This window comes from Oryx dammah, unplaced genomic scaffold, assembly GCF_014754425.2.
Source record: "Oryx dammah isolate SB20612 unplaced genomic scaffold, SCBI_Odam_1.1 HiC_scaffold_27, whole genome shotgun sequence".
Taxonomy (NCBI): domain Eukaryota; kingdom Metazoa; phylum Chordata; class Mammalia; order Artiodactyla; family Bovidae; genus Oryx; species Oryx dammah.
The window spans coordinates 23,635,446-23,649,171 of record NW_024070211.1 but is presented as its reverse complement, the minus strand read 5'-3'; the positions used below and the strand labels follow the sequence as shown (position 1 = coordinate 23,649,171).

Sequence of the window (13,726 nt, the reverse complement as noted above, 5' to 3'; positions counted from 1 at the left end):
AACACACAATGCTGTAGGTATTAGGTAACCAACAAGCTCATTTTGAAATTTAAGTCATCAAAGCCATTTTTCTTGGGTGGAACAGTGCGACTACTCACAGGCCATTGTGTGATAAATGCTGGGCCAGTACTGACCGCTGTCTCTTTTCAGCCATACTCGGATGGTCCTGTAGAGAAAAGAAAAGAATGAGTAGTCTTTAGTAAATTTATCCTCTTTGCCACCCAAGTAAACTTCTTATTTTCAATACTATTTCCCATTGACTTTATAACATGTATCAATTGGACAAATTAGACAACTACACACACACACACATATAGAGTACACGGTGTACTATACTAGCATGTACATGTCTACACACACACACAGAGTACATGGTGTACTATACTAGCATGTACATGTATACACACATACACATACAGAGTACATGGTGTATTATACTAGCATGTACATGTCTACACACACACACACACACACACACACACACACACACGCTCTATATAATTATTGCTGCTATTCAGTCGCTCAGTCATGTCTGACTCTTTGTGACCCCATGGACTAGAGCAAACCCAGACTTCCTTGCAGCCTGGCCAAAAAGTTCATTTGGTTAACTGACTACACTGTTCAATAAAGTTCCTGGTGAAAATGAAAAATATGTCTTTTATTTTTACTTACAAACAAATAAACTTTTTGGCCAACCCAACAGCTACCTACAGTTATGTCTATACATGGTAAGTTATGCAAGAACCAGGAGTCAGGATTCTAAACAATATCAATAACATGGAAAGTGCTCATTGTACAGCAACATACAAACAACGCTGAGGACTACTGACTCTTGGCAACCAACTGCAAACTTGGTGTCTTGGCCATCCCACCCAAATGAGGAGGGTAGCTGAGGTAAATGGAAAAACGTTTCTGGAGAACTGGGAGAGACCTGCATACAGAGTGGAGCCCGTTACCACTGCTCACTCACCAAGAGTTCCCAGCCACCTCGGCCTTGGGAGGAAACCCTTCCACACCAGTCGCTGGGCCTCTCCTTTCACCAGAGCACACGCGGGAGATGAGGAGGTCCTGCCCAGAGGCGGGCAGAGGACACAGGACCAAAAGAGCCCAGGTTTACTATTCTGGCTCATGCCCTCAGAAGAACAGTAAGGAATGCCTCTCCTGCACTCCACCCAGCCTCCTGGAAGCTCCGGGCCTCTCCTCTCAGAGCAGGACACCGGCCGCCTGGCCCAGCACAGCCGTGCTCTGCCTTCGCCTGGAGTCCTAGCTCTCTCTTGTCCCTCACTGTCAGCTCTGTCACAGCCACTCTGGTATTTCCAGCAGCATCGAGATTCTGGCTCACGGCCAGCACTGAATTACTGTTTACAACCTTGAGCTAGCATACATTAAGGCTAAGTGCTGACACTCTCTGTTTCCATTCTGTTTGAAGTTCGAGACAAGGAAGACTGGTCTCTGAGGATAAAATTGGAACAGTGGCTGCTTCTGGCGCTGAGAAAGGACAGAACACAGCAAAGGGACACGAGAGAACTTTCTGGGGCCGTGTCAGGCTGTGGAGAGGTGGTGACGTGGGTGTATGCATGTGTCAGAATCTGCCCAGCTTATTTAAGATTACTGTAAATGATTAGACCGTAATAAAGACAGACTAGATGTTGACCCTCATTTATCCAAATAAATAAGATGACTGAGCAGCACAGCGGGCAGCATGCTATTTTATGTGACCTGGAGACAGGCCCTAGTGTATGTACTGCCATTTGTACAACACGTCCCATCTTCCAGCCACGGCGGACTGGTCACAACAGAATCTTTGCCAAGTTGAATCCGGGATTTTCCTCTACATTATCCCACCTCTGATCACCACTGGTCAGACCAGAGAAGAGATTAGTCAGTTCCTTCCCTGGGAAATCAGAAACCAGGAGAGAGAAACAGACTCGCACCTCTCCAGGAGTTGAAATGACTGTTTCTGGCCACACGTTTTGCAGCTGGGACTGGAGAATTCTATACGTTAATAAAGCTGACCTCTGAAGAGAAGCTGGAGACAGTTCAGGTGGAGGGGCCTCACGCCAGCTGCTCTTGAGGCCCCTCCTGGGTTCTGAGGGTTCTGTGAGGCAGACGCCCCAGCATCCTCACCACAATCACCCTCAGCAGCTTCAGCGAACCCAAGTGACTTTCGTTGTTTGCAATCAAGCAGATCCTAATATACCATGTCTGCACGGGAACCATGAAGACTCGGTGACACGCAGTCTCTTTGGTCAAGCGCCATCAAACTAGCTCCTACATCACACGGTTCACAAAGCGAGAATCAGGCAGACTCCTCCATGAGTACCTATACCATGACAGAAGTTCTAGGAAGTTCAAGTTCACATCCAAAATTAAAAGGGAAAGTGAGACACAGATCAGACTAAAGCATGTATAAACAGACCTGCATTTTTTACTGTTTGTAGTTCAACATCTTAAATCAAAATTTGACACTCTTTGAGGTAATGTTTAAACCGCTCTGTTACTATTTGTGGGTTCCTGGTTACTGTTCATGGTTATTTAGTTTTCTTCTTCCACAAATCTCACAAGTTAAGACATTTCCATGAACAGAAGGAACAGAACAGGAAGAGAAGGGGATGACAGAGGATGTGAAGGTTGGATGGCATTACTGACTCGATGGACATGAGTTTGAGCAAACTCCGGGAGTTGGTGATGGACAGGGAAGCCTGGCGTGCTGCAGTCCGTGAGGTTGCAAAGAGTCGGACAGGACTGAGCAACTGAACTGAACTGATGGAATAGATCTTTCTAGTTGGAAACCATTTAAATGAAGTTATGAAATAGAAAAAATACTTATGGCATGGGAAAGTGTTCATGATATAATATAAAGTAACAGGCCCTATATAAAATTGATAAATGCAGTATGATACCAACTTTATTTTACAATACATCTGGTCAAACCTCTAGATCCAAGTATCAGTCTATAGGAAATGCAGAGGAACACAATAACCGCCGCCACTGGGGTTTACTCAGCAAAAAAGCAAGACTGCAGGAAACTCTGCAGACAAATGACCTAGTTTCTTCAACACATAATTTGAAAGGGGGGAAACACAGAGATGGAGGACCAGCCTACCACTGCAGAGGTTTAACAGACACATCAAGTAGTCACCATGTGGAGACTTATTAGATCCTCATTCGGTCAAACTGTTAAATATACATGCCTATATTATCATGCTTCTGCTGCTACTAAGTCGCTTCAGTCGTGTCTGACTCTGTGCAACCCCACAGACGGCAGCCCACCAGGCTCCCCTGTTCCTGGGATTCTCCAGGCAAGAACACTGGAGTGGGTTACCGTTTCCTTCTCCAAGGCATTAAAGTGAAAAGTGAAAGTGAAGTCGCTCAGATGTGTCTGACTCTTCGCGACCCCATGGACTGCAGCCCAGCAGGCTCCCCGGTCCATGGGATTTTCCAGGCAAGAGTCCTGGAGTGGGGTGCCATTGCCTTCTCCAATGTTATCATGAAACAGCTGCAAACAGGAACACTGACTAGATATCTGATATTAAAAGACCCTGTTCTTTAGATGTGATAGTGTTGCAGGTTTCTGCTTGTTTTTTAAGAAGAAGTAATTCCAGCCTAAGACCCTGGACCTTGCCTCTGTTCCTGGCACATCCACCAACATCCAACCCTCACCACTCATGCCTCAGTGCAGCCTCCTCCCACGTTACCTGGAGGGCTCCACCCTCCAGAACACCTCAGGTATGTCGACTACTAGCAACAACTCCCAAGGAGCCACGCAACCCATTGCCCCTGGGCTCAGAGACCACCAGTGGTGGTTTCAAATCCAGGGTTCAACTGACATGCTTGTGATTCCCACACCCAGACCCCGCATCCTAGCAAGCTGTCATCCTCAGGTGCCCAAAATACCGAGCTCAGGTTGCATCCAAAGCCCTCATCCCACACCTCCCTACCAAGGACTTTTCTCTCCAGGCGGTCGTCCCCCTGGGCAGCACACCGCAGGATGAGTAGCACTGCCATGGCCTTCCACACCTAAGGGCTTCCCTGGCGGCTCAGCTGGTAAGGAATCTGCCCGCAATGCGGGATACTTGGGTTGGATATCTGGGTTGCGAAGATTCCCTGGAGAAGGGAAAGGCTACCCACTCCAGTATTCTTGCCTGGAGAATTCCATGGACTATATAGTGCACGTGGTCGCAAAGAGTCAGACACAACTGAGCGACTTTCACTCTCCCTCACCTAAAATCATCAGTAGAAACTTATAATGATGATCCTTAGGCCTGAAATACTAACACGAACTACTAACACAATATCACATTTTGTTGACAGTATTTTGTTACTTAGTACAGAATGCTTATGGATACATTCCATTATGTATGTTCAACACAGGGGATGAAACAGAGGAATTATAAGAAGTTAAAGGCCAGCTCTCCTCTAAGCATTAAATCTGCTCAAGGAGGGACTTCCCTGCTGATCTGGTGGCTATGACTCCAAGCTCCCAATGCAAGGGGCCTGGGGTTCGATCTCTGGTTGGGGAACTAGATCCCATGTGCCATAACTGAAGAATTCACACGCCTCAGCTAAGAGTTCACAGGCCTCAACTAAAGATCCTGTGTGCCACAACTAAGATCCAGTGTGGCCAAATAAATAAATAAATATTTCTAAAAATTATATTAAGGCCTGTTCAAGAATTCTACTCCACTTGCAAACAGGACAGTAAAGGCCAAGGCACTTGAAGATGAGGGTGTCGGGCAGCACCTTCCTTCACTCAAAGCGATTAACAAGCTCCCTATCTGTGTGGTTTTAAGGGTCTAAGGATCAGAATGCGGACATATTCTAAAACCCCCAAAATCAACCCCAAAAATTGTAGTTACAAATGCGTCAGTAGTTCTATGGAGACCTCAGGGGACATGCTCTTCCCTGTGTCTTCTTGAAAGAAGAATGATTTCAAACAGCAGAGAAGCTGCTGTGAGCAGAAAACCTTAAAGTCACCTACCTCTTCCATTCAATCATCTAACCTGAAAAAATCAAGCTTTAACTTCATGAAGCTTCAGAATGACAAACTGGCCCGAGGTCAAAATGGGACCTACCTAGAGCCCAGGAAGTTTGAAACACAGTAGTATTTCCTTTGGAGGACCAACATCAGTACTACAATGTGGTCTGCACCCAGCTCAAGCGGACACGCTAGAAAACTGGCAAGACTTATACTATTTGTTGGGGGTGTTTCACCTGAAAAAATTGTTTATCACATTCAGGCTGCGAGAAGACCATCCTTGCTTGCGAATCAGGTTTCAAATCAGGCAGCTGACCTTGATAGCTGGCTCTACTTCTGTATTCACACGTTCTATCTAGAATTCCTTCTTTCTCTTTTTCCAGGCATACTCCTTTACTTCCTCGGGCAACAAATTAAAATCTCCCACTTCTGAGATAAAATCAAAACAATATTAAGTTCAACTCCTCCAGCACTCTCAAGAAACTATGTATTAAACAAAGTTGTATAACTTCTATTAAGTAATACAGAAATTTGTTTTGTATTTAGGATATGTCTCATTGGTTTAAAAAATGGTTATTAAAATAGGCTTAAGTTGGGCTGTTTTATTTTTAAAAATCAACAAATTCCACAGACTAAAAAAAATTTACTATTAAGCAAATTGGAAACAATTGTCCACTAAGAGTCGGACCCGACTGAGCGGCTTCACTTTCACTTTCCTGCGTTGGAGAAGAAAATGGCAACCCACTCCAGTGTTCTTGCCTGGAGAATCCCAGGGACGGAGGAGCCTGGCGGGCTGCCATCTCTGGGGTCGCACAGAGTTGGACACGACTGAAGTGACTTAGCAGGAAATTGGAAACAAAATCTACTATTCACAACAACACAGTTTAGCGACATTTAAAGGCACAAACTATTAAAAATTCCTGAATATTAATAAACCGTATCAAAGTATCAAGACCAGGTGGCTTTATTTTTACAAAAACTACCTTCATGAATGTCTAAGCCATGCTCTCTGTGTTACTCGATCAGTCGTGTCCAGCTCTTTGCAACCCCACAGGCTGTAGCCCGCCAGGCTCCACTGTCTATGGGATTTTCCAGGCAAGAATACTGGAATGGGCTGCCATTTCCTTCTCCAGGGATCAAACCTGGGCCTCCCGCATTGTGGGCAGATTCTTTATCCTCTGAGCCACTAGGGAAGCCATGCTCTGTACTAAGATAAAACAGCTTCCTTTTCCTTCACTGTTTTGACAACTTACACCCACGCACCTAAATTCATTGTATGTTTTGCTTGCTGCTTCTTCTACCCATTTTTCTAGTAGAGGGATTTTCTCTGATAGTCTAAGACTGTGTCAATGTAGAAAAGAAAAATTTTTAGAAACGTGTTCATTTTGCCAAGCTCTATGTTTAGGTTATTTTAAAAACAATAGCCTGAAACTTTTCCAAAAGGTACTTAGAAAGGAAATGTGTCATTTTTTCCAGAGACTACATAAGTGCTTTTTAAACTTCCTTACACTCCTGCTGATCCCGTGGAGGGCTCTACCATCAGTCTCCTTTGCCCTCCTAGTCCGAGAAGCATGAACTCACATAGGGCTGCAGAGTTTTTCATGGAGAGAAAACAAAGAGAGGTCTCTTTGTAAGACTATAGCCCCACTGTATCCACATCAAATCATCATCTTATTTGTCTTGCTGTTCATCCCAGTGGATCTTCATTCATTTAATTTCTCGGAAAATGAAAATGCCAAAGCTGGATTATATTTCTTTATTTTAAATAATTCAGACTGAAACTGCTGAGCAGGGCTAAGCAAGGAATAACTGAGAACAACAATAACGTACCATTTCCAGGGTTCTCATGATTTTTTGTCAGCACTGTACATTAGAACTACTTCTGTGCTAAGAATCCTGTTCCATTTAGTGAGAAACATATTACCTACCTAATAATAATAACAGTAATGATGATGATGATAAAAACAATAAACTGATTTAGGAATTCCAGGCTTGGCAACTGATTCTGCAGAAATTTTTTAACAGATGAAAAGAAAAGAACTATGTATTTTTAAACGTTCATATGAGCCTTATTCAAAGGAGTAAAACTTAAAGGAAAATGCCATATAATCAAACGGGTTAATGACATATTAATTCAATAGCCTATATAGTCACTAAAATGAGTTATGATGACCATGGAAGCATGAAGAAATGTTTATGATTTTTTTAAGCATAATAAAAGATGATGGGACCAAATTCCACAGCCACGCTGAGTCAGGCTGAGCAGGGAGGGCAAGAAGGCTGATGAGGGGCAGAAAGAGAGAAGTGAACACACCTTTGAGGTATACTAGGATTTTGGCTTCTGAGGAGGGCAGGATCGGGGGTGGTCCCCAGAGAAAAGATGTGGAGCAGCTGAGAAGCAGGAGGGCCAGCAGGGCCGCCAACTATTAAACACTTCGTCATAAGCCTTGGGGCCTCCCTGGTGGCTCAGACAGTAAAGAATCTACCTGGAGGATGCCTGGGTTCGATCCCTGGGTCAGGACGATCCCCTGGAGGAGGAAATGGCAACCCACTCCAGTATTTTTGCCTGGAGAATCCCATGGACAGAGGAGCCTGGTGGGCTACAGTCCATGGGGTTGCACAGTCAGAAACAGCTGAGCAACACTTTCATAAGCCCTTGAGATACACAGGACTTATTTTGTCTGATTTTTCAACTGTGGCTATCTCAAATTCTAAATGTAAAAACCGTCCACTCCCTGAAGTGTGCTTAACAAATTGTCACCACTGAGAGCAAGAGAGGGTGAGGAGTGAAACAGATCAGCCTGAAGCTCTGGGCAGCTGCAGGCACTACAATCAGTGCACGCGTGCTCACTCGCTCAGCTGTGTTTGTGGTCACTGTCTGTGAACCCATGGACTGTAGCCCGCCAGGCTCTGTCCATGGGATTCTCCAGGCAACAGTACTGGAGTGGGCTGCCATTTCCTCCTCCAGGGCATCTTCCCAGCCCAGGGACCACATCTGCATCTTCTGCAGCTCTTACACCGGCAGGATGATCACCACTGAGCCGCCTGGGAATCAGAAGCAGTTTCAAACAGGACACAACCACCTTCTTTTCAGTGTGGCAGACTCTAAGAGGCTCTGTGGCCCCTCGGAGTCCAGCTGATGTATCCATGGAGGTCGGCACAGAGGGGTGAGGAGGGCTTGGACACAAGGGCAAGAGGTGTTGGGTGGATGGGGCCTTGAGAGCAACAGTTACTCCCTGGGATCTGTGAACAGGGGCAGAGCTGAGCACAGAAGTCTGGGGCAGAAAGGCAGCAAAGAGAAGGCACCAAAGGCAGGGACTCACTGGCCTGAAAAATACAAGACAGTAAACCGTGCCTCTGTGCATTCAATATCACAGTAATCCAAGTCTATGCCCCAACCACTAATGCCGAAGAACCTGAAGTTGAACTATTCTACAATGACCTACAAGACCTTCTAGAACAAACATCAAAAAAAAAAAAGATGTCCCTTTCATCATAGGGGATTGGAATGTAAAAGTAGAAAGTCAAGAGATATCTAGAGTAACAGGCAAGTTTGGCCTTGGAGTACAAAATTAAGCAGGACAAAGGCTAATCCAGTTTTGCCAAGAGAACGCACTGGTCATAGCAAACACTCTCCTCCAACAACACAAGAGACAACTTTACACATGGACATCACCAGATGGTCAATACCGAAATCAGACTGATTATATTCTTTGCAGTCAAAGATGGAGAAGCTCCATACAGTCAGCAAAAACAAGACCGGGAGCTGACTGTGGCTCAGATCATGAACTCCTTATTGCCAAATTCAGACTTAAATTGAAGGAACTAGGGAAAACCACTAAACCATTCAGGAATGACATAAATCAAATTCCTTAGGATTATACAGTAGAAGTGACAAATAGATTCAAGGGTTGAGATCCCATAGAGAGCCTGAAGAACTATGGATGGAGGTTCATGACATTGTACAGGAGGCAGTGATCAAGACCATCCCCAAGAAAAAAAAAAAATAGAAAAAGGCAAAATGGTTGTATGAGGAGGCCTTACAAATAAATGAGAAAAGAAGAAAACCTAAAGGCAAAGGAGAAGAGGAAAGATACACCTATCTGAATGCAGAGTTCCAAAGAATAGCAAAGAGAGGTAAGAAAGCCTTCCTCAGTGATCAATGCAAAGAAACAGAGGAAAACAATAGAATGGGAAAGACTAGAGATCTATCTCTTCAAGAAAATTATAGATAACAAGGGAACATTCCATGCAAAGATGGGCACAATAAAGGACAGAAACAGTATGGGCCTAACAGAGGTAGAAGATATTAAGAAAAGGTGACAAGAATACACAGAAGAACTATACAAAAAACGATCTTAATGAACCAGATAGCCACGATGGTGTGATCACTCACCTGGAACTAGACATCCTGGAATCTGAAGTCAAGGGGATCTTACGAAGCATTACTACAAACAAAGCTAGTGAAGGTGATGGAATTCCAGCTGAGCTATTTCAAGTCCTAAAAGATGACGCTGTTGCACTCAATATGCCAGCAAATTTGGGAAACTCAGCAGTGGTCACAGGACTGTAAAAGGTCAGTTTTCATTCCAATCCCAAAGAAAAACAACGCCAAACAATGTTCAAACTACTGCACAATTGTACTCATCTCACACGCCAGCAAAGTAATGCTCAAAATTCTCCAAGCTAGGCTTCAATAGTACATGAACCAAGAACCTCCAGATGTTCAACCTGGATTTAGAAAAGGCAGAAAAACCAGAGAACAAATTTCCAACTTCTGCTGGATCATAGCAAAAGCAGAGAATTACAGAAAAACATCTACTTTTGCTTCACTGACAATGCTAAAGCTTTTGACTGTGTGGATCACAACAAACTGTGGAAAACTCTCAAAGAGGTGGAAATACCAGACCACCTTAACCGCCTCCTGAGAAATCTGTATGCAGGTCAAGAAGCCACAGTTAGAACCGGACATGGAACACTGGACTGGTTCTAAACTGGGAAGGAGTATGTCAAGGCTGTATATTGTCACCCTGTTTGTTTAACTTATATGCAGAGTACATCATGTGAAATGCGGGGCTGGATGAAGCACAAGCTGGAATCAAGATTGCCAGGAAAAATATTAATATCTTCAGATATGCAGATGACACCACTCTTATGGCAGAAAGTGAAGAACTCAAGAGCCTCTTGATGAAAGCAAAAGAGAAGAGTGAAAAAGCTGGCTTAAAATTCAACATTCAAAAAACTAAAAGATCATGGCATCCAATCCCATCACTTCGTGGCAAATAGATGGGGACACAGTGGAAACAGTGACAGACTTTATTTTCTTGGGCTCCAAAATCACGGCAGATGGTGACTGCAGCCATGAAATTAAAAGATGCTTGCTCCTTGGAAGAAAAGCTATGACAAACCTAGACGGTATATTAAAAAGCAGAGACATGACTTTGCCAACAAAGGTCCATCTAGTCAAAGCTATGGTTTTTCCAGTAGTCACATATGGATGTGAGAGTTGGACTATAAAGAAAGCTGAGCGCTGAAGAATTGATGCTTTTGAACTGTGGTGTTGGAGAAGACTCTTGAGAGTCCCGTGGACTGCAAGGAGATCCAACCAGCCCATCCTAAAGGAGATTAGCCCTGAATATTCATTGGAAGGACTGATGCTGAAGCTGAAGCTCCAATTCTTTGGTCACCTGATGCGAAGAGCTAACTCACTGGAAAAGATTCTGATGCTGGCAAAGACCGAAAGGAGGAGAAGGGGACCAGAGAGGATGAGATGGTTGGATGGCATCACTGACTCAATGGACATGAGTTTGAGCCAAGTCTGGGATATGCTGAAGGACAGGGAAGCCTGGCATGCTGCAGTCCATGGGTCACACAGAGTCGGACACCACTGGACAACTGAACAACAATAAGAACAACTGCAGAAACGTGCTCAACTCTTAAAGTTCACAGTGAAGAACTCCAGTGGCACAGACAACACCTTCTGCCTGCTACTGCATTGGGAGTCTAGAAAAGTTGTGGTCTGTTGAGTACATGCTGGCCACATCCTCCTGACAAAGATGCCAGCCAAGACATCTGTTTTTTTTTCTTTTTTTTTCAAGACATCTGTTTTATACTTAGGGAAGCAGAAGCCAGGAGGGAGAAAGCCCTACAAATCAAACAAGCCAACAGCAGCACTGGATCAGATTTTCTGACTCCTGTCTACTTATTCTGCCAGAAGGTGATGAAAATTCACATTTCAGGACAATACCAAAGTAAAGACTCTTCATATGGCAATTAATACGCAGAACAATTTTCTAAAGGGCATTCAGAAACCTCTACATTTTATCCTCCAAAGCAGTGACTCCTCAACAGCAAGAAAACAGGAAGCATTAAACTCCTTTTTTCTCCAAATAAATGCAGAATGTGGAAAAGTCTAGGTCCAACCTCAAAACTCTCACTTGGTTAAAAAAAAAAAAAAAACACCCAACTTCTGCGCTAAACAGGAACAGTGATTCTAACAAAATTTCTCAGTACCTTAAGATCAACTATAGTATCCAATATGATATTTACGTGCTTGGGGTGGTAAACTACAAGAAGGAGCCCAATTCTTATCCCTCCCTGCTTGTGTACGCTTTACAATGTGACTTCGCAATTCTTCCCAACAAGAGGTGGAAACTCTTTCTCCAACCTTGGAGATGGGCTGCCCTGTGACTTGCTTCAGCCCAAAGAACGTGGCTGCAGCAATGCAGTGCCGACTCTGTACTGGGCCTGAGTAAAGGCTACCTGAAGAAGAGGGGTTAGCCCGCTAGAGGATGGACCACAAGGAAGAGAGCTCCAAGTGTCAGGTGACACCATCCTCTACCAGTCTGTGGCCAGCAAGCCCCGTGAAAGAGACTGGCTGAAATGAGCAGGGCCAACACGTGTATCAGCAAGTCTGGCTGTGAGCAGGTGGACTGTCCAGGGGAATCACAGGCTCACGAGCAATGATGACAGTTCTTGTTTTAAGCCTCTGAATTTCACGATGGCCGACAACACAGCAATAGCTAACTGATACAATGCCGCCTGTTCCAAGTAGTACATCTTTAAGAATAATTAGGACTCTGACCTTAAAAATGGAAATAAAAACAGCATTTGGCATTGACCAAGTGCCAAGAATTTCAGAGTATGGAAATGGCAATTCACTCCAGTGTTCTTGCCTGGAGAATCTCAGGGACAGCAGAGCCTGGTGGGCTGCCGTCTATGGGGCTGCACAAAGTCGGACACGACTGAAGTGACTTAGCAGCAGCAGTAAACACATTAAGTCCACTTTTACTTTTAACTGAGATCTAGGATCCTCACTTTGCTCAGATGCTAATTTTATTTCCAAGAAATTGAAGTTATGCAAAAGCACAAATGAACATATTACTCTTAAATATTACTCAGTATTTTTCATCCTATCAAGAATAATAATTCTGTATGTTCCTTTACTAGAGTAAATACATAAAAAGCAGACTAAAACCAACAGGTTTAAGAAAGAAGCACCTATTCCAGGGAGATAAATCTGTGACCTGCTCACAGATTTATCTGATACAGATAAATCTCACCTGCTCACAGATACTCCTGATGAGGAACAAAGGTTCCTTTGATCTTTTCTAGCCCCTTGATTTCACTCTGTCAAAGAACTGATCAAAAGCACGTTAAAAACATACTTTTGGAAATCACCAAGTTTATAAAATCTCATTTACGTATGCTACAACACAGAGAAAAGACAGATTAAAGCATAATTTTCCTCCTGAAAAGCACTGGCTCTCAAACCCAGAGGCACCTTGTGCAAGTCACGATTAATACCGTTTTCAAACCTATCGCCCAATAAGAACATACATTTGGGTTCAGTACATGTTATTTTCTGATTGCTTTGAAAATCATGGCCGTGAGATTCAAATAGCACACAGGTGTTTCTATAAAATCCCAAGGTCAAATTCTACCTTGCCTGATACATCAGCATTTCTAAAACCAGCTCTTTCAAAAAGCTCTCCAAAAAACACCTTAATCATCCCCAAATAGCTAAATTAAAACAATTTAATCATCTTTAAATTGTAAACTGATATACAGGGCTTATTCATTGAATTGGCGTAAAAAAATACAGAATATAGCATGTGTTACAAATTAAGCCCCAAGCCTGATTTCTTTTAAACTTGGAAAAAAATAGTAAGTTTGGGGAAATCAATCTGATTTTCCAGTCGCTCCTAGGATTGCTGATGCTATTTTATACCTTGGTAAATGACCAAACATTTGTGTTACCTACGTCAAAGGATGTGTTTTCCTAGTCTGACAGTATCTCCAGGGCTACGGATAAAAATGCATAATTCTGATAGCCCGAGCAATTTCTACTGATACAACACTAAGATGTTGGCCTAAAAGGGAAAGGAGGAAAGGATATGGTACAATGTTGTTTCAGTGGCTTCAGTTGTGTCTCACTCTTTTGTGACCCTATAGATTGTAGCCCACTAGGCTCCTCTGTCCACAGGATTTCCCAGGCAAGAATACTGGAACGGGTTGCCATTTCCTCCTCCAAGGGATCTTCCCTACCCAGGGATGCAACTCTCCAGTATTGTCAGCTGGGTTCCTTAACAATCAGCCACCAGGGAAGCCCTAATGGTACTGTCTGCTTTTATCAAATAAACAGCAGTTTCCTTCCGGCCACGTCTCTTGAACTCTGCCCTATTCATTACTCTGGCAGAAAGCAGCCTTCCTCTTTGAATAACAAAGGGGGAAAACACTAGATTTTTA

General features: G+C 43.7%; 1 protein-coding gene across 1 annotated transcript in view; it reads right to left on the bottom strand.

The window, feature by feature from the left end:
• WDFY1 (WD repeat and FYVE domain containing 1) overlaps positions 1-13,726 on the bottom strand; it is a 53,988-nt gene that overhangs the window by 32,162 nt on the left and 8,100 nt on the right. The window contains exon 2 of the mRNA XM_040228480.1: positions 99-166. Within this exon, the coding sequence (XP_040084414.1) occupies positions 99-166 (68 nt within the window). The remainder of the gene's footprint in view (positions 1-98; positions 167-13,726) is intronic.